General features: G+C 39.4%; 1 protein-coding gene across 2 annotated transcripts in view; it reads right to left on the reverse strand.

The window, feature by feature from the left end:
- Nucleotides 1-2623, reverse strand: part of TNFSF13B (TNF superfamily member 13b) — a 31963-nt gene extending 29340 nt beyond the window's left edge. For both annotated transcript variants that reach the window (XM_057707677.1, XM_057707676.1), the window contains exons 1-2: nt 2294-2623; nt 2121-2208 (exon numbers count right to left, since the gene is read on the reverse strand). In XM_057707677.1, the coding sequence (XP_057563660.1) occupies nt 2121-2208; nt 2294-2623 (418 nt within the window). The remainder of the gene's footprint in view (nt 1-2120; nt 2209-2293) is intronic.
- Between the last annotated feature and the right edge of the window lie 24978 nt (nt 2624-27601).

Consider the following 27601-nt stretch of genomic DNA (forward strand, 5'->3'; position numbering starts at 1 on the left):
TTAAAAAGAATCATCTAATGGATTTGGGCGAGATATTTAGCAACAGTTTGGAAGGAAAAAGTGAAAAAAGAAAGGGGAAGTTAAGGCTAGTATGGCATGACCCTCCCAAATAAACTCCAGGACTAATGGATGAAATACTGAACTACAACATGAAATTACAAGAAAAGTCAAAATAGCAGAGAAAAGAATAAACTACATAAGAGATTGCTGACAAATATGTTTTAGTTCTGGTGTATTAGAGAAAATTTTAAAAGTGCATCACACTAAAATATGCAGATGCAAAATCTCTGTACAAGTTTAAAAAACTGCAAAATATTGTGAAAATATTTACATCAAAATTTTGATAAACAATATGCCTAACATAGAGTTTATTCAAAATTATTTTTAAAATAGGACAGACAAATGAGGGAAGTTATAAATAAAAATTAGCAGAAGATAAAATTAGAAGTTATCAAAATATGCAGGAAGAAGATAATTCTTATTTGTAAGCAAGCAACAAGCTAAATTTGAGGCACTGTTTTACAACTAATAAACCAGCCAAAATAAATTTTTAAAGATAAAATGCTGCGAGCCTGTGGAGAACTCTTCCACTGCATTTCTGACTGCACACATTTATAATTCACTTTGAAAGTAGCAGGCAACGGGCAGCAAGGGTGAAAAAGATGCTCAATCTCTTTGGCTCAGACATTCCACGTAGGGATTTTATACTGAATATATGCATACAATTCCTCAGAAGCAAAGAGATCCGCAAAAAAAAAGTTTGACATGTTCCATTCTATCAAAAACAAAAATGGAAATGATCATGATAAATAATTGTATGATAACATAAATTAATTATAGATGTATGAGAATTACTTGGGAAACAAGGAAAACGTATATTCTGTAATCAGTGAATACAAAAATACAGCACAGTATATATGCTGTATTTTTTTCAATTATGTAGAAAATATAGATAACACGCAAAATATGAAAATAATTGATGTGTTAAAGTATAGTAAAAATGAGTGTTTTCCAGTTTTAAAGTGTTTAAACCCAATTGTTTGATAAGTGGCACGAAGATGTGATAATCAGATACAAAACTTACGGCTGCATAAAACAAGGAAGAAATTTTTTCCACGAATAAAGCATTTAGTGATAAATAAGTTTACAGAAGGAGCACCGTGTGTGTGTGTGTGTGTGTGTGTGAGAGAGATATAACACCTAATCTGCCTCTCGTGCACTTCTCTTTAGAAACGCAAATACACGCAAATAATTACACCTGTTGGGTATGCCTCACAGTCACCGTGAAAATGAAAGGAAACGAGATGTGGCGATACCTCTCCTAGTACAAGCCTGCCTGGCACATTCTAGGGACTTAAAAAAATGTTCCTTCAATATAAAAGGGAAACAGCACCCAGGATTTGTGATATTGCAATATTAGGAAATACAATGCAAATGCTCTTTATCATCCTTGAAATGAAGGAACTTGTGCTGAATCACGTTTTGGGAGGCCCCGCCAACCTCAGGTGTCAGAATCCATACAGTTCTGTGGGACACGTGGAGCCGGAAGAAAGGCAGAGTTCACTAAAGAACGATTACAAGAAGAGTACAAACATGGGGAGCTCCTGGAAGAGCATTAAAATCTCTGTGTGTGTGTGTGTGTGTAAAATAAGCTTTTTTAAGAAAGCAAGAAACCAAGCAAAGCACAAGCGTGCACCTGCTCCCGCGGGGATCTCCACGTGGTTTCACAGCAGCTACGCGCCCAGGAGATGCTGCCGGGCTGCCCTTCTCTGACAGAGTCCCATTCTACGCTAGCACGTGGTGCTTTCTCCTGGACTGCCAGACCATGCGTCCGACACAGAAGTGAACTATCGACTTGAGGGGAAATGTGAGCCCCTTTGCCCTCTGCTAAAGCGCCTCACAATTAAGTACCTCCCCCCACAAAAGCTGCCCGCTGCAGGACAAACCATGCTGTCAGCCCAATACATCGGCCAGGGCGTGCCTTTGCCCTGGAGCCACACCTGGCTGGGATGGTAAGGGTCCAGGTTCCGTTTGGCTCCCCTCTCTCAAACAGGATGCTCTCCTCCTCACCTGTGAACTGGGATCCCTGACGCCTAGACGCTTCTGTGCCCCAAACGTACCTGTTTCTTCTACATCCTGCAGGCCACGCTTACTCCTGCTGCTCTGGCTGGAGTTGCTTTCTCCTGGAGCTGGTGGTGCAAGGATACCCTGCCAAGAGAGAAGCCCCACGTTACTGCAAGGACGTGTGGGCGGGGGGAGCATGGTGCGGGGGCTGCGGCCGCTGCAGACTCACTTTCAGGGCGGGGGTGGCCGCTGGAGCCTCCCGCAGGGCGGCCCTGGGGGCTGCGGCTCCCGCCTGGGGGGCGCCTGGCAGCCCCCGCAGTTCTGCCCGGAGGCTCCCCAGCTCCGCTTGCAGGGAGGCCACCCGGCAGAAAGACAGCACCGTGAGGCAGCAGGACAGCAGGGCCAGCAGCAGGGTCACGGCCAGCAGCTTTCCATCTTTGGAGAAGCGGACGGAGGGGCTTTCCTTCTGGGGGAGGATGGAGACTGTCTCCTTCAGTTTCATTTCTTCTCTGGTCTTGAGGCAAGAAAGGCGTGACTGCTCCCCTGTGGAGTCATCCATTTCCCTCCTTGAACTTTGAAGGTTCGGGCCCTTAGAATAAGTGACCACAGAGAATGGATCATTTCCTGTTATCTGTGTTTGTTGATGTCCTACATCGACTACACGGCCCAGCCCGGCGCTCGCCCTCCGGAGAGTTCTCCTGAATTTTCTTCTCTCTGCCCGGCTGCATCTCTGCCCCTACTGTACGATAGGTCTTCCTGGCATTCGCCCTTCTATCCGATTGCTCAATCAGTCTTCCTCATTTCACTTTCAGTTTTTGTAAGAATTTTAATGGCATCTCAGAACACTCACGCACAAACGGGCCCCTTAAATCTACTGATTGGAACGAATTGGGGATTTGGATCAGCACACTGCAGAGAACTTTTAAGATGGGATGGGGTTTAAGAAGCTCCCTGTCAGGCATTAGGAGAGAACTGGGTCCTCTTGGGGCCACGTGGCTTTGCAGGGAAGGGGGAAATGAACACTCATAAGTTTCTGCTGGTGTGATAAAAATAATGAATGTGAAGGTCAGATAAGCTAAGTGCTTTAGCATTGACCTGTACTCAGCTGGAGAGTGATTTATTAAGTGTCTGAGGAGGACATAAAACTGTGTCCTCCAAGAAGGCACAGAAGTCCTCTGGGGAGTACTCTCCCCCATTATCATCTTGGCAACGTGATAAAAAGAATGTGCCTACATTCTGGAGACGTATTTGGATTCGATATGGGGGAGGGGGGGCGGATTCTTTACCTGTTGGTGGATGCGTTTCGAAGGAAAACCCGCATCATCTTCTTCCTCCTGGGTCTGACTGCCAGGGAGGCAGCCACCCACAGGACGGCCAGTCCCGAGGAGCTGTCCCACCTCTGCTGTCCCCACCTCCGGAGCTGCAAGTTCCCCCGCTCCATCTGACACCGTTTGGGGGGAGAATCAGCCTTATCTCGGCTCCCGATGCCTGGGTCCCGTCATTAACTGCTCTCTCCCGAGAGCAGCTTGTGTGCTCGTCCACGAGGCGGACTCTGCCCCAGTCCAACGTGTGTAGGAGACGACCCGACTCGACTCGACCCAGAGAGACTTGAGTTCCAAATCTCTATTGTTGGACGTGGTGTGGCTGTAAGGACACCAAGCCCACCTGTGACTCGGTGTCCTCATCTGTTGGATGGGTGATAACTTGTCCATGAGAATTGTAAGGAGACTTCCAGGAGTGTAGAACAAGCCACCTTGAAGATGCTTCCGTTTTCATTCATTTCCATTTATTCCATTCATTCATTAGGTGGAATTTATTTCCTAAATTCATTTTACGAACGGAAGGTTTCATTTATTCAGTCCATGGAATATTTTTCACTCTTACAAACACTGCTGCAATAGACTTCTTTGTACCTCTACCCTGGTAACAGCTGCAAGGGTCTCCCAGGCACACACCTGCTGGAGAAAAGGCACATGGTCACCTTGACCAGGTGTCTCTGAGCTCCCTCCCAGGACTGCCTGTCTTCTCCTTGTCTCACTAAGTGTGATGTCATCAGCCTTATTCACTTTTACCTATTGGGGCTTTTTTTTTTCCTTTGCGTCTGCAAGTTCCAAGACTTTTAAAAATGACTTTTAAAAACACTTTTTGTTTAAAAAATGTTTCAGTGATTCCCTTGTTCCCCCGATTAGCTGTTCTCAGGTAGAAGTCGCTGTCTATAAGTGGGTGTGCAAACTCTTCTCTGTAATGCAAGTCTTCTGTGACAGTCCTTGTTTCCAGATCAATCAGGATAAAACATACTAGATAACATTTCAATTTTTTAAAAAAAGGATTAGTTTGGGGATTACTTTCTGACTGCAAGTACCTGAAACTCTCTCAGATTATATAGATATGTGTGTATTCATAGGACCTAAATACATAGCAAAAGAAAAGAATTCAAGGCAGTGCTAGAAACCAATTACTCTCTTTTTCATCCTGGACGCTTGCAGCCACCGCTGCTTTCTGTGAGTGGACATTCTTCCCCTTCTGACGGGCCACTCCTCTCTGTGTTCTGCTATAAAAGTTCTGCAGAGAAAGGGAATAATTTGCTTTAGGGAATTACCTTTGTCATCAGCAGCTCTAAAGCTGCTGAGCAGTCTGCCTGCAGCCCTTGGAACAGGAGCCGGTCTTGGATGATCGGTGGGCACCCCCAGCAGAGGAGGGCTAGTGCAGGCCCTGCCCGGACATGGCCAGGTGATGTCCTCCACAATGCAGTTTCTCAGAAGACCCGCAGAAGACGAAGTGGCATTTATGTGCTCTCGAATTTTGTATTAGAGGAACAAAAGGAAGTTATTACTCCATCAACCAAGGATCTGTTTCCTGCAGAGGAAAGGGTGTGACAATAATTTAACCGAAACTCTGCTCAACAAATAGCATGTCCACAGTCATTGACTAGCTCACCACATTCACGCTGATTCCGGGCTGGACCTGAGCCAGAGTTCTCTGCCGTGATTCAGCTCCTGTTCACCCACTTCTGCTTCTCAACTGGAGTGTAAAACACTGTCCTGCAACAGAGCTGAAACACACTGAATAACAAGTGAGTCCCACATTCCTGGTCCCATCCACTCAGGAAAGAGCAGACAGGAACAGGGGAGAGTGTATCTGAAAAGAATGGAAGTGAGGAGTTTATCTGACAGACTGAACTGCTGCACAAAACAAACATCTACTCTTCGACTGCTTGCTTCTTATATTGACAACCTTAAAGATATCCAGAAAGCTTAATTCTAAACTTCTGGCTTAACAACCCTATGAGGAATTAGCTTTGGGAAATCTCTCCTTTACCCATTTCTTTGAGGAAAAAAAGTGTCTTTCATAAGGATTTAGATAAGCATGGAGAAAACAGCTCTTCTAGAAATACAGATGTATCTAAAAATAGATCTAGGTAAAACTGGCTTCCTCAAGTGCTCAGAATATGGAAAATAGTCTGATGCAAACAATTACTACATTTCAGAAAAAATCATGTTGTCTTCTCGTGGAAATATATACACGCAGTCAGTTGCAACTGTAGTTACAGTGGAACTTGATTTGAAAGGCCAAGTGCATCACTCTGTGTAACTGAACCAGGAAGTGACGGTATGTTTTTAAACACAGACAACTCTGGTCATTCCTTACATAAAAAATAATGTCAGTGACAGTAAAGCTGATTTCTACTTCTTCATAGCGATCTTCAAAAGACCAGTGTATGTGTATTTACTGGAGCTTCATCCTTGTCACTTTTGGAAAAAAATCCACGTTTGTAAGAATTCACTTTCACTTGTGAATTGTCCTCAATTTTTAGTGTAACTGCTTTCAGATTTAATTCTCTTAAGTGTTTATTTAAGTGTGTGTTTTTAAGAAATTTCTGTTTGCTATAATACTATTTTCAACTAGAGTGCAATTTAGTTTGTTATTCTTTACCTTATAATACTTACAAGAATAATAGTTTCATTAGTATTAAGATGAATATGTCAGTCAATGTAATCATCTATTTCATATGCAATCAATTAATTTTTCTATTCTATATGCATGACACAGGCAATACACATTGATACACAGGGACACTCAAATAATACCTGGTCAGGTTTGACCATCTCAAAAATGTTGGAAGAAATGATGAGTTCTATCCATGCGGGAAATATTACTTATGAAATTCTCTCTGTCTTTAAAAATTAATAAAGCAGAGTTTGCAAACATCTTTAATGATTTATTTGACATTTTTCTTATTAAATGTGAGAAGTAAAATAATGGGGGTTAGGTGTACAGCCTCTGAAGTCAGACATATCCGGGTGCCCAATTTTGTTTTACCATCCTCCCAGGCTCCTTCTTGCCCCAAATCTAGAAACCGATTTTGTTTAGACAGCCATCTGGGTGGGATGCTAACTGCACTCTCCGATCCTAATCATTGCAGTGCAGTCCTGGTGACTCCATCCACCTCAGCACTGCTTGCCTCAAGTGAATGGATAAGAGAGGTTTCCAACAATTAGACGGGAGGGGTGGCCTCTTGCGGGGCTCGTGAGAAAGAGTTCATCATCTTTAAAGAGAAACGCAAGAAAAAGACAACCTTCTTCACTGTCGCATGTCTACATATGACAACATCGAGCCGTGCTGGCCGTCCATCAACTGCTGTGCTGCCCAGGCCAACAGGTGGAGGCAGGAAGAACCCTGCGCCTCTAAGTGCACTGTGGCTGCTGAATTCTTCAACTCTTCGTGTTCCCTGTTTGGGGACTTTTTACACTGAGTAATACTTTTTCTTTATTCTTTAAGCCAATTCAAGACATTAGATGTTAATAGACCCTAAAACATCCTATCTAATTCTGCTAGCCTGAGAATACTTACATTCTTACAACCAAAGAACTTTGTACAGAACCGTTTCAAATGTTCTTTCAGAATTTTCCCAAATGTCTTCATTTTAAAAACTACAGTGTAAAGAGAAAAGTTTATTTTACATTTCATCTAGCATTTATTGCTAGAAAAACTAGTTCATTCATTAAGGAGAGTCTTATTCCCATTTCTACATAAAGTTACTTTTTGATAACTTCAGTTGTTTAGTAGAGTTAGGAAACTTAAGAAAACGACATCTTTAAAAGTGCTATTCTGTGGAGATAGATGTACTGTAGGAATCTGTCTTTTCTATGTGGACCCGGAATAAATCCAGTCCCTTCTTTCAGAAAGGGAAAATACGAAAACAGAATTGTGAGTCACCATGTAAGTGGGGAATCACCTCGAATTAAAGAAAAACCAAAGGAAGCCCAGGGTATTTTGAGAAAAATGCAGCCTGAATCCAACCTTCTTCTCCTTCCTACAGGCTCCGAGTTATCCATCTTTCTTGGGCCAAACTACAGAGGAACCCAGAAGCAGCTGGATGTTAGTGAGACCTTGGGCTCTAACCAGCCTTACACAGAGAAAAATGATGTGAGGCTTCTTCCCCTAAAGCAAGGCTTGGTAGTATCGGATCTGGGACCGGGATCTCAGTGGATCTTAGAATAAACGGCAGAGCAGAAATCTGTGGGCCCAGACAGTGGGGGCTGATGTGTGCCAGGTGTCCTTGACCTTGAGAGGACACAGAGGAACCAGGTGAGAGGAGGCAGCCCTCCCGTCCCTGGGGCTGGGAGAACGTAGAGGGTGAGAGGAAATGAAAGCCTTTCAATGTCAATGCCTCATCAGCAGACTGCAGGCTTCCGTGCCTGCACCAGGCCAGCTTATCCGGATGGAGAGGACTTGATTCCCACAAGCTGAGGCAGGTAAGAAAACTGATGAGATGCTTGGGAGAGGTGAACAGGCACAGAAGGAAAGAGAACACAGGAATCCTCCTGCACACACACAAAACAAAGGCGACGGGGACAACTTGAGATTTAAAAATTAATAGAAAATTCAACTGCAGGAAATTTTCTTAGAAACTAGAAATGATCCCCATAAATGTCCAATGAAACAGTTTGATAGATGAATTAAAAAGGAAAGGATGGTCACTCTTGAGCTCTGATTGACTGGCCTGTTGGCTTAAGTGGAAGTAAAACCTCACTTAGGAGTGAAGACCCAACATGTACAACATAGGAGATGTCAGGGGCAGGGGCTGGGGGATAGATTATAAGACAATGCTTTAACAGCCTGTAGAAAGAACACAGCTTTCTTAATCTATAAAGGACCTCAAACTGCAGTTTGAAAGTGCTCACCAAGTGGGAACTCAGAAAAATAGACCTATGCAAGACCTGACGAAATTCCTGGGTATGGCAAAATGTGTGGGAAATTCAAAATTTGTGAGATGCACTTAAATCTGTTTTTATGGGGAAAACGACACCTTCAACTGCATATTTTAGAAAAGAAGAATGGAAAACAGTGAATATAGTTCACATGGCCTTAAAAAATTAAAGAAGCAAAATTAAGCTTAAAGATAAAGAAATGTAAGAAGAGGAAATTAATAAAAATAGCAAGCAATAGAGAGGATACAGAAAATAGGTTATTTGAAACCATAAATAAAACGAATAATTTGGGGGAAGACAAACTGAAGAAAAAAAGAAAGTACAAAGTTGCATTAACAGATGAAAAAGGGGACATTTCTAGAGCTATTACAGATGCTAAGAAGATAATAACAAAGGAACAGATTTTTGCAGTAATAATAAAGGAAAATGGGAGTTTCCATACATTTCCACTGTGTACAAGGAAAATGAAATTACAAAGCAGGAGAGGCGGTTGACAGATGAACGGTTGTCACCATTTGGTTCTTCATAAACATTCTAGGTGCTGGAAGGAAAGAAAAATCGAAAACTCCTGCTTTGTGGAGCTTAAATTCTACTGTATAAAACCAACCATCCTGAACAATTTCAAATTTCATTTGACAGATTTGTGCAAAATAGTCTCTTCTCTGGTTTTCCATTTCAATTTTAATCTGTGGCTCTCGCTCTCTCTTTAAAAAAACATCATCTACTTGTGCTTTCTCCCTTTATTTCATGGGAGGATGGCCAGAACTTGTTTTGTTATTGTCGTCTAAGTAATCAGCAGATGGTTTTACTCAATATCTTTATGATTTGCCTCATTCTGCTTAAGTTTATTTTGTTGTTCTTTGTTCTAACTCCTTCACTGGAATGCTTAACCATTCATATCGTTTCTTATTTAATCTCAATATATAGGCTATTAAATTTCCTATGAGCGTTGCTTAGTGAAATTCAATCCTATTTGACAAACACCGTTTTTATCATTAATATTTTAAAGAAAACCTGACAATTTGGCTTGGATTTCTACTTTGACTCAAAAGTCATTTTAAGGAATATTTATTAATTTGTTTTAATTTTTCAAGCACTTTTCCATTGTCTTACTGATTTCTACTCATTGCATTATAATTTTCTTCTACTATTTCTATTTATAAAATTTAGAGTTTCTTTGTGGATTAATAATACTAGTCATTTGTGTGAAATTAATAATAATCATTTGTGTGAAAACAACACAGGCACTTGAAAATAAGGCACCTTATTAATTTTATTATTTAAGTCTTCAATATCCTTTTTTTTTCTTTTTAATATGGTCTGTCACAGACTAATGCAGATCAATGAAAGTCTCCTACAACCCATGTTTTTCCTACGTATTTCCCATTGTTGATCCTTTGGTTTTAACTTTACAATTATTGATGTTATGTTATTTATTACATTACTTAGGATATTCAGAAGAGGGGAAGATGCTTACTCATGTCTATGACAAAGAGATTTGTTTCCCCAAACGTACAAGGAACAGTTACAAAATGTAATGAATGACTCAAAAAAGTAGAGGCTGCTGTGATGGAGAGTTTGCAGACTGTGAGAACAAACCCTCTGGAGGAAGCCCATCTGCAATGCGATGTTGTAGCCTATCAAAAGCTTCTCTACGTTCTTTCCCCTGAATCTGGGCTGAGCTTGTCAGTTGCTTTGACCAGTAGGATATGGCAGACATGACCAAGTTCCAGTTCCCACTCTTCCTGAACTGCTTTCCTGAGACCACCATGTAAGAAAGTCAGTCTTGCCTACTTGGGGGACAAGCAGACACGTGGAGGAGCACCAACCTGTGCAGGCCCAGAGCCAGCACCTGCTGCCCCGTGAGGGAGGGAAGCCATCTTGGACATCCCAGCCCAGCCTGGCTGCCAGGGGCCTGCAGCCACAAGAGAAAACTGAGGTGGGACCAGCAGAAGAATGGCCAGGAAGCCCACAGAATCATAAAAATAGCAAATCATCACTTTTATAAGCCACTAAGGTAGGGTGGTTTGTTACTTAGCAACAGATAACTGAAATAACACATGCAGTTATTTTATTTGTTAATAAAAATAGAAATCATTGCAAAATGCCAATCAAAGAGTTGTTTACTTGAAAAGGTAAAAATACATTCAAAAACTCTGAAGTAAAGAGGTATGCAAAACCGAAGTTAGAAACTCCCCAGAAAGCTAAGAGAAGGAAAGCAATTGTATATACTAAAACAGCAAAGGCAATACTCATTAATAAAATTACAGCACTGAAAACAAAGCTATGGTCAAACCATATGATAGTCAAAGGAATCAAATGCTCATCTCAAGCAATTAGAAAAGGAATAAAATAAGACAAAATAATCCAGGAAGTGAAAACTAGTAAAGATAATAACCTTTGATGATTGTTAATTATGTACTGCTAGTTAGAATGTGAGTAAAGGGTACTCTTTCAAAAACAGAACATAATAAAGTTGTTTTGGAAACCAATCTGGCAATACATAGTAACAGTGAAAACACATAAACACTTAAATTCAACAATCTTACTGCTGAGACTCTATCCATGAGAGGAGAAAACAGCAGAAAATTGCATATATATAAAGCCTCAGGTAAAATTAAAGTGTATTATGTTTAGTCCTCTTCTTGTGTTTTCCTGTTACTCAAAATTTAAAGACTCTCTTAAGCTCAAGTTGTTTTTATTACCAAGTCTGATTGCCCAACAGAAATATAATTTTATAGGAAAATTTTTAAAAGCTGTATTAGGTAATCGTGAAGAGTCATAAACGTGTCTAATATGTCAGAATTCATAAATTGCATTTATTGTTAGTTATGTTTGAATGTACTGCATTTAAAATGAATTTGCTGAATTTTGTCTATTCCTTTTAAATATAAGCCTCTTTGTTCTACGACTAGTATGAAAAAGAAAAGAGGGTGATTTCCAGAATTTTAACCAAAAGCATAATCTGTTATCTCACAGCTACAGCTGTTTATATAGTTTAAACTAAATAATGAGTTTCTATTAGTTTCAAAAATTAAACACCATCCAGACCCATGCTGGTGTCTCCACATTCAAGAGAGGTGATCACAGCGCAGTACAAAATTCACATGAAATTTTCACTATCACTTATCAGCCAGCAGTACTAGTAATAATTAACCAAGGATAAGTCAAATAAAATAAAGTATAAACTGGACTCTGCTGGTGACGATTAAAATCCTTCAGCATTTAAGAACACTAATCTTAAATCATTAACTAGACATTTTTTGTTTTTTTGAGGTAAAATTGGCATGACATTATATTAGTTTCAGGTGTATAACATAATTCTCTCTTTGCGTACAGTAAAGTGGCCACCACAGTAAGTCTAGTTACCACCTGTTACTGTACAACTGATCCCCTTCACCCATTTCACCCACCCGCCCCTCTGATGACCACCAATCTGCTCTCTGTATCTGAGTTTTGTTTTGTTTTGTTTGTCTGTTTGTTTTTTTGTATTCCACATGTAAGTGAAATCATACAGCATTTATCTTTCTCGGTCTGACTTCTTTCACTTAGCATAATACCCTCAAGATCCATCCATGTTGTGACAAACAGCAAGATTTCCTCCTTTTTCATAGGTGAGTAGTATTCTACTGTGTATATACCACATTTTTCTGATTTTTTTAAAAAAACTGTGTTAAAATACATGTAACATAAAAGTTAACACTTTACCCTTTTTTCTTAAATTGAAGTATAGCTGACTTACAGTGTTGTGTTAGTTTCTGGTGTACAGCACAGTGATCCAGTTATACATATATACATATTCTTTTTCAGATTCTTTTCCATTATGGTTTATTACAGGATATTGAATATAGTTCCTTGTGCTATATAGTAGGACCTTGTTCTTTTATCTATTTTATATATAGTAGTTTGTATCCACCTTACTCTTTTGAAGTCACTTTTCAATTTCTCTTTAATATGGTTGACTTTTGAAGTTATAATTCTCACCCCATCCCAGATAAGGAAACTTCATGCGGGGAAACCTCTGCATGCCATGGATTTCATGGATTTGCAACATGAAGAGGACCAGTGTGCATGCAGGACAAAGCCCTGGCCAGCACTCAGAAAACCTGGGTTACAGTTGTGTGACTAGGTTTGGTCCCTTCACCCTTGGGTTTCACCTCACTCCTCTGTGGAAAGATACGAACTCCTCTTTCAGGTCTCTTCCACTCTAACCAGTACAGAGAAAGGCATTTGATTCCCAGGACTGTCCTTTACCTACAATGCCTCCTTATAGCCCTAGATTTCTTTTTTTTACCTGTGGCTTAAAAACACATGCCATAAAATTTACCATCGTAACCACTTACAGAGTACAGTTCAGTAGTGTTATGTGCGTTCCCACTGTTGTGCAACCATCACCACCATCTTTCTCCAGAACTTCTTCATCTCACAAAACTGAAGGTGCACACCCACTGAACTAAGAACTCCCCTCCCCGTCCCCTGGGCCCTGGTCACCACCATTCCACTTTCTTTTTATTTTATTTTATTTTATTTATTTATTATTTTTTTTGGGGGGTACACCAAATTCAATCATCTGTTTTTATACACTTGTCCCTGTATTCCCTCCCTCCCTCGACTCCCCCCCACCCTCCCCGTCCCAGTCCTCTAAGGCATCATCCATCCTCGAGTTGAACTCCCTTTGTTATACGGCAACTTCTCACTGGCTATCTATTTAACAGTTGGTAGTATATATATGTCTGTGCTACTCTCTCACTTCGTCTCAGCTTCCCCTTCACCCCCCGCCCCGCCAAACCTCGAGTTCTCCAGTCCATTCTCTGCATCTGCATCCTTGCTCTTGTCTTGTCACTGAGTTCATCAGTACCATTTTTAGATTCCGTATATGTGAGTTAGCATACAATATTTGTCTTTCTCTTTCTGACTTACTTCACTCTGTGTGACAGACTCTAGGTCCGTCCACCTCATGACATAAAGCTCCATCTCATCCCTTTTTATTCCACTTTCTATCGCAATAATTTTGACTCCTCTAGACACTCACAGAAGTGGAACCCTACAATATTTGTCTTTTGTGACTGGCTTATTCACTGAGCATGATGTCCTCAAGGTTCCTCCACGTTGACAGCATGTGTCAGAGCCCCCTCCTTTCAGTGCCCAGGAACATTCCATCATACACACGTATGCCTGTGACAGGCACGTAGGGAGCCCTCACGCAGCCCATCGAAGGCCTGAACAAAACAAAGAAGAAGACTTTCCCTGGAGTGAGAATGAACTCCTCCGGCCTGCTGAGCGGGGACATGGGTCTTTTCCTGCCTTCAGACGTGAGCTGAAACATTGGCTTTTCTGGGGTCTTGAGTCTGCTAACTTTCATAGTGCGACCTACACCATCGGATCCCCTGGGTCTCAGGACTTCAGACCTGTACTGGAGGATGTACGTACGTATGTGTGCATACACACACACACGCGTGCTGGAATGCACACACGGACACACCCCGCTGGCCCTGGAGAAAAACTGAGTGATACAACACCGCGTTTCCTCCACACATCCATTCCTCTGATGATGGAAGGTGCTCAACTTGGTTGCTCAGGAACCGGGATCAAAGACCAATGTAAATATTTTCTAAGTCATTTACAAAAATCACTTAGAAGCTAACTTATTAACAATGTAAAAAAAAAACTATAGATACAGTTCTTGTTTACTGATAGGGAATTTTCTCAAATATGCTCAGATATTCATCGTGTAAATACACTAGTGAGGGAACGTCAGAAGCACAGGTTTTGGAACTGAGCAGGGGATTTCCTGGATTAATTTCACAGTGACTGTTACTAACCCATGTTAGCAACACAGACCTACACAGTCTACAAGGACACACCTGCCCTAACACCCCTGTTCTCTAGGCCGTGATCTCCTGCGTCACGTGGGAGACTGACTGCCGAGCTGACCACCATTTTCCACACCCCACTCCTCTCTCATTGAGACACTGTTTTTCCCTTAGATTTCTTAGTCTTGTGCCATGAACCATTCTACTTTTTTAATGTGACTTTGCATATGTTTAATCTATTATCGTTTGTTCTATAATATAAAACATAAAATCCAAACACAATATACAACCAGATGAAAATTCTGGATCAAAAAAAAAAAAAAAACAGCTTCAAAGACATCTGGGGAGAGATTGAGGAGGGCTGAATACGGATTGGCTGCTTTACTGTTAAGTATCTTAGCTGTAACCGGGGTAATGTGCTTATATAGGAAAACACCCTTATTCTTTCTTTTTTAAGCTCTTTATTGGAATATAATTGCTTTGCACTCTTGTACCAACTTTTGAGGTACACCAAAGTGAATGAGATGTATTTATACATATATCCCCATATCCCCTCCCTCCCGTGCTTCCCCCCCACCCTCCCTGTCCCTGCCCTCTAAGGCATCACCTATCATCGTGTTGATCTCCTTTTGCCAACTTCCCACTGGCTATTTTACATTTGGTAGTGTATATATGTCAATGCTACTCTTTCACTTCGTCCCAGCTTCCCCTTCACCTCCTGCCCCCCCCAACCCCATGTCCTCCAGTCCATTCTCTGCATCTGCATCCTTATTCTTGCCCTGTCACTGAAAACACCCTTATTCTTAGGTGACATACCCCGAAGTATTTATGGGTAAAGTGTCGTCATACCTGCAACTTACTTTGAAATAGTTCAGCATAAAAGAATAGATATATGATGGATATAACAGATTGACAGGTGAAGCAAATATGGAGAAAAACTTAAGCAAATTCTGAATCTAACTGACAAGTGAATGGTTATCCGTTTTACTATTATTTCAATATCTCCGTATACATGAAAATTTTATACGCCCCCCCCCCCCAAATGGAACAAAAGGTCAATCACTTTTTTCTATCTCTAAGTTCTGTGAAAAGCAAACATTGGACGTGGCACCTCAGACTTTTGTCCAAGTACTTAACAATCCTTTTTCTAAAAAGTAAGATGTGTGAGCTTTAATGATACTTTCTTTTGTTTCTGCCCTTTTTTCCAGAAGCCAGCTTGGCTTCTTTCTACGCTCACCCTTCAGAATCTATGCCCGTCACATGCTCTGTGAATTCTGGACTTTTATTTTTTACTTATTTATTTTGATAGGCAAGAAGTAGATTTATTAATACAGGACGCTTGTAAGAGATGCAAGCGGGCAGGCGAGGGCTCTGCCTGGACCTTTAAATCATCAGCATCTCTGTCAGTTTCCAACAGAACGGCACTCAGAACAGAGACTGGAAAGGCAAGGGCTGCTTCTGCCAGGGAGGGAAACCTGTATCTGCCATCATGTAGGGCCTCTGATGGGGGTGTCTGTGTGGGTACCAGAGACAAATGGTGTCCCCAAAAGCCATGGAAAATGAACTCATGGTTGAGCCTGCTATGGAAGGAAGGATGTCTCTCTGGACTAGAAAGACCCAGCAAGGCTTAAACAGCAAGCATCTCAGCAGTGATCACAGTATGCTGCAAACCAGAGGCACTGCTCCAGGTGTCTTAGATCCCGTAAGTCAATGGCTCCCAAACCTTCCCAAGAAAGAGATTAGGACACCCTGACATCAGACGCTTCCTTCACTTGATCACCAAGATTAACAGTCCAGCCAGGAAGATCCATGAGGGCTCAGTCATATTTAATTTGATTTAGAAAAACAAGGAAACACGATCTTTCCTGCTCCCAAGTATAAGGGCGTCATTCTCTTTTCAGAGCAATCTATTCTTTCTAATTATCACACATGCTATTTGTAGTGCATGTGCGTATGTTTATTTATTTACCTGGTAATTGTTCATCTCCCCAAATTCCATGAAGGCAGAAGCTGTGTCTGTTTCGCTTGCCTTTATAGAATCAGAATACAGCACAGTGACAGACACACTGTAGATGCCCCATTCATTTAAAGAATTCGTGAAATAAGTAAAATCCATTATGTTGTATTATATTACATATCATATATTATATTACATATCATATATTATACTATTATATATAATTATGTGTATATATAATCAAGAATTAAGAATTTAAGTGATTTTATCTAAATGCACATTTGCCTATTTATGGATTATATTATATATACACATTTCAAATATTTTATCATATTTCCCATTATTTCAGCATTCTTCCATATCCAAATCTCATCAGCATGTCTTCGGTTGACAATATATTTGGATTTCTGGTCATTTAATTTGTTACACTTCAGTGTGGCAAGGGTGCTGGATGTGAATTAATCAAAATTTATTACTTAAGACGGGCTATATTATAAAGCGTTAGCGTGTCCATATTACACCTTAGGTTTTGTAAGAAACATAAAGATTGTCAGCAGTGATCTTTACTTGGCAAAATCAGTGGACTACAAGATACGCATAGTGAGGAGTGGTACGGCAGGGCCCCAGCCTCTGCACACACACGGATAGGAAGCTGCAGGTCCAGCCATCCCCGGTGCCTGCCGCCTGCACCCAGCTAACCCCGCATCTTCCCAGTGCTGAGACCTCCTGCTGCCTGTGCTGCGGGTCCACGAAGCACGGTCACACAAACACCCTCAAATAACGCGGGAGTGACCCACTGATACAGGTGTTGGAAGTACCAAGGGCAGAGAAAAGAGCCTCTTCCCCTCTATCCGAGGTGCCATGCTGGTTGCTAATTAGAGTCTGTGCACGTAGGGGAATTCAGTCTGAGCCTTGCTCCCGTCGTAACATCTGTCTGGGTGCTCAGTGGAGGGGGTGGGGCTCATAGGTTTCTGTCTCTAACGTAGAGAATGGAGATATTCACAAATATAAGCATATCAGCTACAGCTCACGATCTAGCAAATAAACTTTATCTGTTAAGGGGATGTGAAATTTGAAGTTCAATATAAGCTTTTGTGTTTTCCCATTAAGTTTAGATCCTTCAGATTTCAACAATATGAAAATATTTCTCTTACATTTTTAAAATACCCCTAAATATATTATGTGGAAAATACATGGTGGAGAAAATTTTGTATCTAATGTTACTACACCCCTAGGATGAAGTCAGTGGAGATAGATGGATAGAGAGAGAGAGAGAGAGGGAGAGAGGGAGGTAGCTTGATGGGGGATGTATGGAATATTTTATAGATATATATGTTACGTGTACATATAGTGACTGTTGTTTCACAGTTTACAACTGAAATGTTTTAAATAACATTTCTTTATCTCAGGCAAATTTACAAGCTGATCCACAATGCTCTGACTTCTAATACCAGACATATCACTAGAAAAGATTTTTTCTATGAACTAGGGGAGGGAAAAATTATTAAAGAATCATACCTAAAAAACCTCTCCTTTATCTTTTCAATGTTAAGTACAAGAAAACCCACATTTTTATCCAAGGTTTCTTTGTATTAAGGATTATTCCACTTACACTTTGTCAATATAATGCATGCTGATAAGTCAAACAATTTTGAGTTCTGGGACTTCCCTGGTGGTCCACTGGTTAAGACTTCGTACTTCCAATGTAGGGGGCGTGGGTTCCATCCCTGGTGGAGATTCCACATGCCACAATGTGTGACCAAAAAAACACAACAAAAAAAACACAACAAAAACAATTTTGAGTTCTACACCAACTAACGATCTCTTCCTCCCTTCTCCCCCCCAGCAATCTTTCCCGAATATGTAATTAATACCAACAGTTTAGTGTATGTACTGTGTATATTATATAAACAGTCAGATAGCATATACAAATTTTATACTAACACCTCTCTCTTTATACATATATACACACACACACGTATTATTATATTTATATATATGCTTCCTAATGGACTAATACTGTTCACATTGCACTGCAACAGATTTGCTTCAATAAAATATATCATGGGTATTTTTCCAGATCAAAAATATAGATTTTAATTCCTTTTATAAATTATTTTATGATTTCCCACTGATGGATTTTCAAGCTATTTTGCAGGATTTGTTTGTTTGCTTATTTGTTTTGGCTCCTACAAAAAAAATGCTACATTAAAAGATAATTTTACACATGCTCTCACCTAATTATATTTTTAGGATAAATTTCCCAAAGTGAAAACTGTGTTAAAAGCGATAAAACAAAATTTAATGTTTCACAGATATATGCGATCTGGTTTCCAAAATGTAACAATTCACAATCCTGCCAGAAACACTTCCTTGTATTCTTGCCAGCATGAGATTTTATCAATTATTTAAATTTTGTTCCTGTTAAGCTTGAAAAACAAAACAGTGCATTGTTTATACACTGACACCAAATTAAATTGTTATTCCGGCTATCTCCAGAGTAGAATGTCTTAATTCTATGCTAATTTTACTAAAAATTAAATTCTTACAATTTTTAAATATAATTGCCAACAAATCCTCCCATAACTCATACATTCTGAAGAAATAAACTAGTACTAAAGATGCTCCTCGGTCCTCCTCCCTTTCTCACATCCCCTTCTTGGACAACCTGCCCCATGCATAGCCCAATAACTGTGCTGGGAGTTGCGGGCATCTTTGGTGACATCAATCACAGGCTAACTCCAAGCAGAGCAGAAGTCGATCTGCTAAAAGAAAGCAGAGATATGAGACCATGTGACTCCAGCACAGCCAGGGAGAACTTTAATTCACTGATTCTTTGCTGAACCGGTCATGGCAGGGTCTGCTTCTGCTGTCATTTTACAAAATTCAACACTCTTTCATGATTACAAACATTCAACAAACTAGAAACGGTAGGAAATTACCTCAATGTAATGAAAGCCATTTATAAAAAGCCCACAGCTAATTATTAGAGAAATGCAAATCAAAACCATAATAAAGTACCATCTCACACTGGTCAGAATGGCCATCATTAAAAAGTCTACAAATAGGGAATTCCCTGGTGGTCCACTGGTTAGGACTCCATGCTCTCACTGCCAAGGGCCCAGGTTTGAACCCTGGTCTGGGAACTAAAATCCCACAAGCCATGCAGTGTAGCCAAAAAAAAAAAAAAAAAAAAAAGTCTACAAATAATAAATGCTGGAGAGAAGGTGTGGAGAAAAGGGAAAACTAAAAATAGAGTTGCCATATGATCCAGCAATCCCACTCCTGGGAATATATCCAGACAAAACTCTAATTCAAAAAGATACATGCACCCCTATGTTCATAGCAGCACTATTTACAATAGCCAAGACATGGAAACAATTTAAAGTCCATTGACAGGTGAATGAATAAAGATGTCATACACATACACAATGGAATATTACTCGGCCATAGAAAAGAATGAAATAATGCCGTTTGCAGCAACATGGATGGACCTAGAGATTATCATACTAAGTGAAGTAAGTCAGAGAAAGACAAATGTCATATGATGTCACTTATATGTGTAATCTAAAAAAAAAAATGATAAAATGAACTTATACACAAAACAGAAATAGGCACACAGACAAAGAACAGACTTGCAGTTTCCAAAGGGGAGAGGGGAGGGGAGGGAAGGAACAGGAGTGTGGGATTAGCAGATGCAAACTATTATATACAGGATGGATAAACAACAAGGTCCCTGTGTAGCACAGGGAACTATATTCAATATCCTTTGGCAAATCATAATGGAAAATACAATGAAATATATATATATACATTTCATTGAATATATCTGAATCACTTTGCTCTATAGCATAAATTAACACAATATTGTAAATCAGCTATACTTCAATAAAAATTATTTTAAAAGGCCACAGCTAACATCATACTCAATGGTGAAAAACTGAAAGCTTTCTTCCCTCTTAGCAACAATCCCAGAACACCCACGTTGACACTTCTATTCAAAACAGTACTGGAAGTCCTAACAAGAGCATTTATTTATTAGTCTTCACAATATTTTTGTGGAATCTTAGGGTTTTCTCCATATAAGATCATGTCCTCTGTAAACAGAAGATACGTGCACCCCTATGTTCCCTTCTAATTTGGAAGACTTTTATTTCTTTTATTTGCCTAACTGCTCTTAAGACTAATAAATAAATTCAGCAAAGTTTCAGAATATAAAATTAACATATGAAAATCAGTTGTGTTTCTGTACATTAATAATGAACAATCTAAAAAGGAAATTAAGAATTAACTCCCATCTACAATAACATTAAAAAGAATAAAATGATTAGGAATAAACTTAACCAAGTAGGTAAATGACATGTACACTGAAAACTATAAAACATTGCTGAAAGTAATTAAACAAGACACAATAAATAGAAAAACACTCCATGTTCATGGATTAAAGGAGTTAATATTATTAAAATATTTGTATGAGGGTGAGTCAAAAATTATCCACACTCTTGCGGTAGAATTTATTTTAACTTACTTTTAGAAAAGACAAATATATCATTTTTCAACAGAATCTCATTGCTTTTCAATACACGTCATCCGTCAACAAGCTTTCATATTCCCTCATTAAAAAATGGTTTAGGCTGAGCTGCACCACCATCTTAACTTCATCAGAAGTGAATCTTCATTCTTGTAGGGCTGCTTTCAGGGGCCCAAACAGGTGAAAGTCCAATGAAGCAAGATCAGGACTATAGGGAGGATGCTTTAACAACTCAAAATAAAGTTTTTGCAAAGTGTCAACAGTGTGGGCAGAAGTGTGCGGACGTGCACACCCTCAGACCACAAAAAAAAAAAAAAACCCGAATCACTGCACACTGCTCTTTTTTCATGAAATCACAAGTGGGGCATCCACTTTTGCTCACACTGCAGTTAAAAATGAACTGATGTAACACATTCACACCTGCACAGCAGCAACTGGGGAGACAGTATCCTTGAACGGAAAGTACTGATAAGACAGTGCGGCCAACAGAAATTTTAATATAACTGGGGTGCAGATAATTTTTGACTCACCCTTGTAATACTCAAAGTGATCTACAGATTCAATGCAGTCTGTGTCAAAATATCAGTGTCATTTTTCACAGAAATAGAAATAATCATCCTAAAATTCATATTGAATATCAAAGGACTCCAAATAGCTAAAACAATCTTAAGAAAAACAAAAAATAAAACTAGAGTCCTCACAGAAAAACAAAAAACAAAACTAGAGTCTTCACAATTCTTGATTTTAAAACATAGTACAAAGTTACAGTATAGTACTGGCATGGAAACTGACATATGGGCCAATGGAACAGTATTTAAGAGAGAACACAGAAAAAAAAATGCTCACTTACATGGTCAAATGATCTGACAAACTTGTCAGGGCTACACAATGGGGAAGAGATAGTCTCTTCAACAAATGGTGCTGGGAAAACTGAACATTCACATGCATGGAAATGAAATGGGACCCTTATATTACACCATATACAAAAATCTACTCAAAATTGATTAGATACTTAAATGTAAGACCTGAAACTATAAACTCCTAGAAGAAATCATACAGAAGAAACTTTACGACATTGCATTTGGCAATGATTTCTTAGATACGACACCAAAAGAATAGGCATAAAAAGCAAAAATGGACAAACGGGACTACATCAAACTTAAAAACTTATGCATAGCAGAGGAAATGACGAACAAAATAAAAAAGCAATCTACAGAATGGAAGAAAATATTGCAAACCAGAGATCTGACAAGGAATTAATATCCAGGATATATAAAAACTACAACTCAACAACAACAAAAATCCCCCAATAATCTGCTTTAATAATCGACAGAGGACTTGAATAGACCTTTCTCCAAAGAAGATAATTTGTAAATGGTCAACAAGCACATGAAAAGATGCTCAACATCAATAATCATCAGGGAAATGCAAATCAAAACCACAATGAGATATCACCTCACACCTGTTAGGATGGTCACTATTAAGAAAAAAGAAAGAAAGAAAATAAAGTGTTGGCAAGGATATGGAGAAACTGGCACCCTTGTGCTCTGTTGGTGGGAATGTAAAAGGGTGAAGGTACTACGGAAAACAATATGAAATTTCCTCAAAAAATTAAAAATAGAATTACTACATGATCCAGCAAATCTCACTTCCTAGTATACACCAAGAGAATTGGAAACAAGATCTCAAAGAGATATTTGTACACTTATGTCTACTGCAGCATTATTCACAGTAGCCAAGAGGTGAAAGCAACCCATCTGATGACTGGATAAAGAAAATGTGGTGTATACATACAATGGAATACTAGTCAGCCTTAAAACAGAAGGAAACCCTGTTATATGCTATAACATGGATAAACTTTGAGGACATTATGCTAAGTGAAATAAGTCATTCACAAAAAGACAAATATTAGATGATTCCATTTACATTGAGTATCTAAAGTAGTCAAATTCAAAGAAACAGAAAGAAGGACAATAATTGGCAAGGGCTTGGGAAACAGGAAAATGGAAGTTGTTCAAAGGGTACAGAGTTTCAGTTTTGTAAGATGAAAAAATTGTAGAGATCTGTTGCACAGTGCATATAGTTAATACTAATGCACTGTATACTCAACAATGATTAAGATGATAAATTTTATGTTGTGACTTTTATCACAATAAAAAAGGATAACTGACTAGTGAAAAAATGACAGTTGTGACATTGTGATGTTTATAACATACATAGAAGCAAAATATATGGCAAAAACAGCACAAAGAGAAGAGCAGGAAAAACATAAGTATACTATTTACAGGTTCTTGAATTTCATGTGAAGAGGTATAAAATTATTTGAAGATAAGCTGTAAATTTAAAAAGAATGCTGAGAGACTTAAAGAAAGCCTCGACACTCCCTCTTGCAAGAGCACTGGAATTACAACTAACTGCTGAACAATCATCAACAGAAGGACACTGGAACTCACCAAAAAAGACACCCCACATCCAGAGACAAAGGAGAAGCCGCACTGAGATGGCAGGAGGGGCACAATCGCAATAAAATCAAATCCCATAAACGCTGAGTGGGTGACTCACAAACTGGAGAACCGTTATACCACAGAAGTCCACCCACTGAAGTGAGGGTTCTGAGCCCCATGTCAGACTTCCCAACCTGGGGGTCCAGCAACAGGAGGAGGAATCCCCAGAGAATCAGACTTTGAAAGCCAGTGGGATTTGACTGCAGGACCTCCACAGGACTGGAGGAAATGGATGCTCCACTCTTGGAGGGCACACAAAAAATAGTGTGCTCACCAGGACCCAGGGGGAAGGAGCAGTGACCCCACAGGAGACTGAACCAGACCTACCTGCTGGTGTTGGAGGGTTGCCTACAAAGGTGGGGGGCAGCTATGGCTCGCCATGGGGACAGGGACACTGGCAGCAGGGGTTCTGGGAAGTGCTCATTGGTGAGAGCCCTCCCAGAGTCCACCATTAGCCCCACCAAAGAGCCTGTAAGCTCCAGTGCTGGGTCGCCTCAGGCCAAACAACCAACAGGGTGGGAACGCAGCCCCACCCATTGGCAGACAAGTGGATTAAAGTTTTACTGAGCTCCGCCCACCAAAGCAAATTAAAGTTTTACTGAGCACCATCCACCCAGCCCTACCCTCCATCAGTCCCTCCCACCAGGAAGCATGCACAAGCCTCTTAAATAGCTTCCTCCACAAGAAGGCAGACAGTAGTATCGAGCAGTATCAGCAGCATTTCATTCTGTGGAAGTGAAAATCACAGCCACAGAAAGATAGAGAAAATGAAAAAGCAGAGGACTTTATACCAGATAAAGGGACAAGATGAAACCCCAGAAAAACAACTAAGTGAAGTGGAGATAGGAACACTTCCAGAAAAAGAATTCAAAATAATGATGGTGAAGATGATCTAGGACTTTGAAAAAAGACTGGATGCAAAGATCGAAAAGATGCAAGAAAAGTTTACCAAAGACCTAGAAGAATTAAAGAACAAACAAACAGAGATATGCAACACAATAACTGAAGTGAAAAATACACTACAAGGAACCAACAGCAGATTAACTGAGGCAGAAGGACGAATAAGTGACCTGGAAGACAGAATGGTGATAATCATGGATGCAGAAAAGAATAAAGAAAAAAGAATGAAAAGAACTGAAGACAGCCTAAGAGACCTCTGGGACAATGTTAAATGCACCAACATTTGCATTATAGGGGTCCCAGAAGGAGAAGAGAGAGAGAAAGGGCCTGAGAAAATACTGGAAGGGATTATAGTTGAAAACTTCCCTAACATGGAAAAGGAAATAGCTACCCAAGTCCAGGAAGCACAGAGAGTCCCAGGGAGGATAAACCCAAGGAGAAACACACCAAGACACACAGTAGTCAAATTGACAAAAATTAAAAACAAAGAAAAATTATTAAAATCAACAAGGGAAAAATGACAAATAACATACAAGGGAACTCCCATAAGGTTGACAGCTGATTTCTCAGCAGAAACTCTGCAAGCCAGAAGGGAGTGGCACGATATATTTAAAGTGATGAAAGGGAAGAACCTACAACCAAGAATACTCTACCCAGCAAGGATCTCATTCAAATTCAATGGAGAAATCAAAACCTTTACAGACAAGCAACAGCTAAGAGAATTCAGCACCATCAAACCAGCCCTACAACAAATGCTAAAGGAACTTCTCTAAGTGGGAAACATAAGAGAAGAAAAGGACCTACAAAAAGAAAAACAAAAAACTTAAGAAAATGGCAATAGGAACATACATATCGATAATTACGTTGAATGTAAATGGACTAAATGCTCCAACCAAAAGACACAGACAAGCTGAATGGGTACAAAAACAAGACCCATATATATACTGCCTACAAGAGACCCACTTCAGACCTAGGGACACATACAGACTGAAAGTGAAGGGATGGAAAAAGATATTCCATACAAATGGAGATCAAAAGAAAGCTGGAGTAATGATACTCATATCAGATAAAATAGACTTTAAAATAAAAAATGTTACAGGAGACAAGATAGGACACTACATAATGATCACGGGATCAATCCAAGAAAAGAAGATAACAATTATAAATGTATATACACCCAATATAGGAACACCTCAATACATAAGGCAAATGCTAACAGACATAAAAGGGGAAGTCGACAGTAACACAATAATAGTGGGGGACTTTAACATCCCACTTATACCAATGGACAGATCATCCAGACAGAAAATTAATAAGGAAGCACAAGCTTTAAATGACACAATAAACCAGCTTGATTTAATAGATAGCTATAGGACATTACATCCAAATACAGCAGATTATACTTTCTTCTTAAGTGCACACAGAACATTCTCCAGGATAGATCGCATTTTGGGTCACAAATCAAACATTGGTAAATTTAAGAAAACTGAAATCATATCAAGCATCTTTCCTGACCATAATGCTATGAGATTAGAAATCAATTACAGGAAAAAAAACTGTAAAAAACACAAACACATGGACGCTAAACAATACACTACTAAATAACCAACAGATCACTGAAGAAATCAAAGAGGAAGTCAAAAAATATCTAGAGACAAATGACAACAAAAACACAACAATCCAAAGCCTATGGGATGTAGCAAAAGCAGTTCTAAGAGTGAAATTTATAGCAATACAATCCTACCTCAAGAAACAAGAAAAATCCCAAATAAACAATCTAAACTTATACCTAAGAAACTAGAGAAAGAAGAGCAAATAGAACCCAAAGTTAGCAGAAGGAGAGAAATCATAAAGATCAGAGCAGAAATAAATGAAATAAAACCAAAGAAAACAATAGCAAAAATCAATAAAACTAAAAGCTGGTTCTTTGAGAAGATAAATAAAATCGATAAACCTCTAGCAAGACTCATCAAGGAAAAGAGGGAGAGGACTCAAATCAATAAAATTAGAAAGGAAACAGGAGAAATAACAACGGACACTGCAGAAATAAAAAGCACCATAAGAGATTACTACAGGCAACTATATGCCAATAAAATGGACAACCTGGATGAAATGGACAGATTCTTAGAAAGGTATAACCTTCCAAGACTGAATCAGGAAGACATAGAAAATATGAGTAGACCAATCACAAGTAATGAAATTGAAACTGTGATTAAAAATCTCCCAACAAACAAAAGTCCAGGACCAGATGGATTCACATGTGAATTTTATCAAACATTTAGAGAAGAGCTAACACCCATCCTTCTCAAACTCTTCCAAAACATTGCAGAGGAAGGAACACTTCCAAACTCATTCTACGAGGCCACCATCACACTCATACCAAAACCAGACAAAGATACTGCAAATAAAGAAAATTACAGACCAATATCACTGATGAATTTAGATGCAAAAATCTTCGACAAAATACTAGCAAACAGAAATCAACAACACATCAAAAGGACCATACACCATGATCAAGTGGGGTTTCTCCCTGGAATGCAAGGATTCTTCAATATATGCAAATCAATGAATGTGATACACCATATTAACAAATTGAAGGACAAAAACCACATGATCATCTCAATAGATGCAAAAAAATCTTTTGACACAATTCAACACCCATTTATGATAAAAACTTTCCAGAAGGTGGGCACAGAGGGAAGCTACCTCAACATAATAAAGGCCATATACAACAAACCCACGGCAAACATCCTTCTCAATGGTGAAAAACTGAAAGCATTCCCTCTAAGATCAGGAACAAGACAAGGATGTCCACTCTTGCCACTACTATTCAGCATAGTTTTGGAAGTCCTTGCCACAGCAATCAGAGAAGAAAAAGAAATAAAAGGAATCCAAATTGGAAAAGAAGTAAAACTGTCACTGTTTGAAGATGAAATGAAACTATTCACAGGAAATCCTAAAGATGCCACCAGAAAACTACTTGAGCTAATCAATGAATTTAGCAGGATGCAAAACTAACACACAGAAACCTCTCGCATTTCTATACACTAACAATGAAAGATCAGAAAGAGAAATTAAGGAAACAATCCCATTCACCATTGCAACAAAAGGAATAAAATACCTAGAAATAAATCTAATTAAGGAGGTAGAAAACCTGTACTCAGAAAACTATAAGACACTAATGAAAGAAATCAAACATGACACAAACAGATGGAGAGATATACCATGTTCTTGGATTGGAGGAATCAACATTGTGAAAATGGCTATACTACCCAAAGCAATCTACAGATTCAGTGCAATCCCTATCAAATTACCAATGCCATTTTTTACAGAACTAGAACAAAAAAATCCTAAAATTTGTATGGAGACAGAAAAGACCCCAAATAGCCAAAGCAATCTTGAGGGGAAAAAATGGAGCTGGAGGAATCAGACTCCCTGACTTCAGACTATACTGAAGAGCTACAGTAATCAAGACAGTATGGCACTGGCACAGAAACAGAAATATAAATCAATTGAACAGGACAGAAAGCCCAGAGATAAACTATGGTCAACTAATCTATGACAAAGGAGGCAAGGATATACGATGGAGAAAAGACAGCCTCTTCAATAAGTGGTGCTGG

This window comes from Hippopotamus amphibius, chromosome 14 (assembly GCF_030028045.1).
Source record: "Hippopotamus amphibius kiboko isolate mHipAmp2 chromosome 14, mHipAmp2.hap2, whole genome shotgun sequence".
Taxonomy (NCBI): Eukaryota; Metazoa; Chordata; class Mammalia; order Artiodactyla; family Hippopotamidae; genus Hippopotamus; species Hippopotamus amphibius.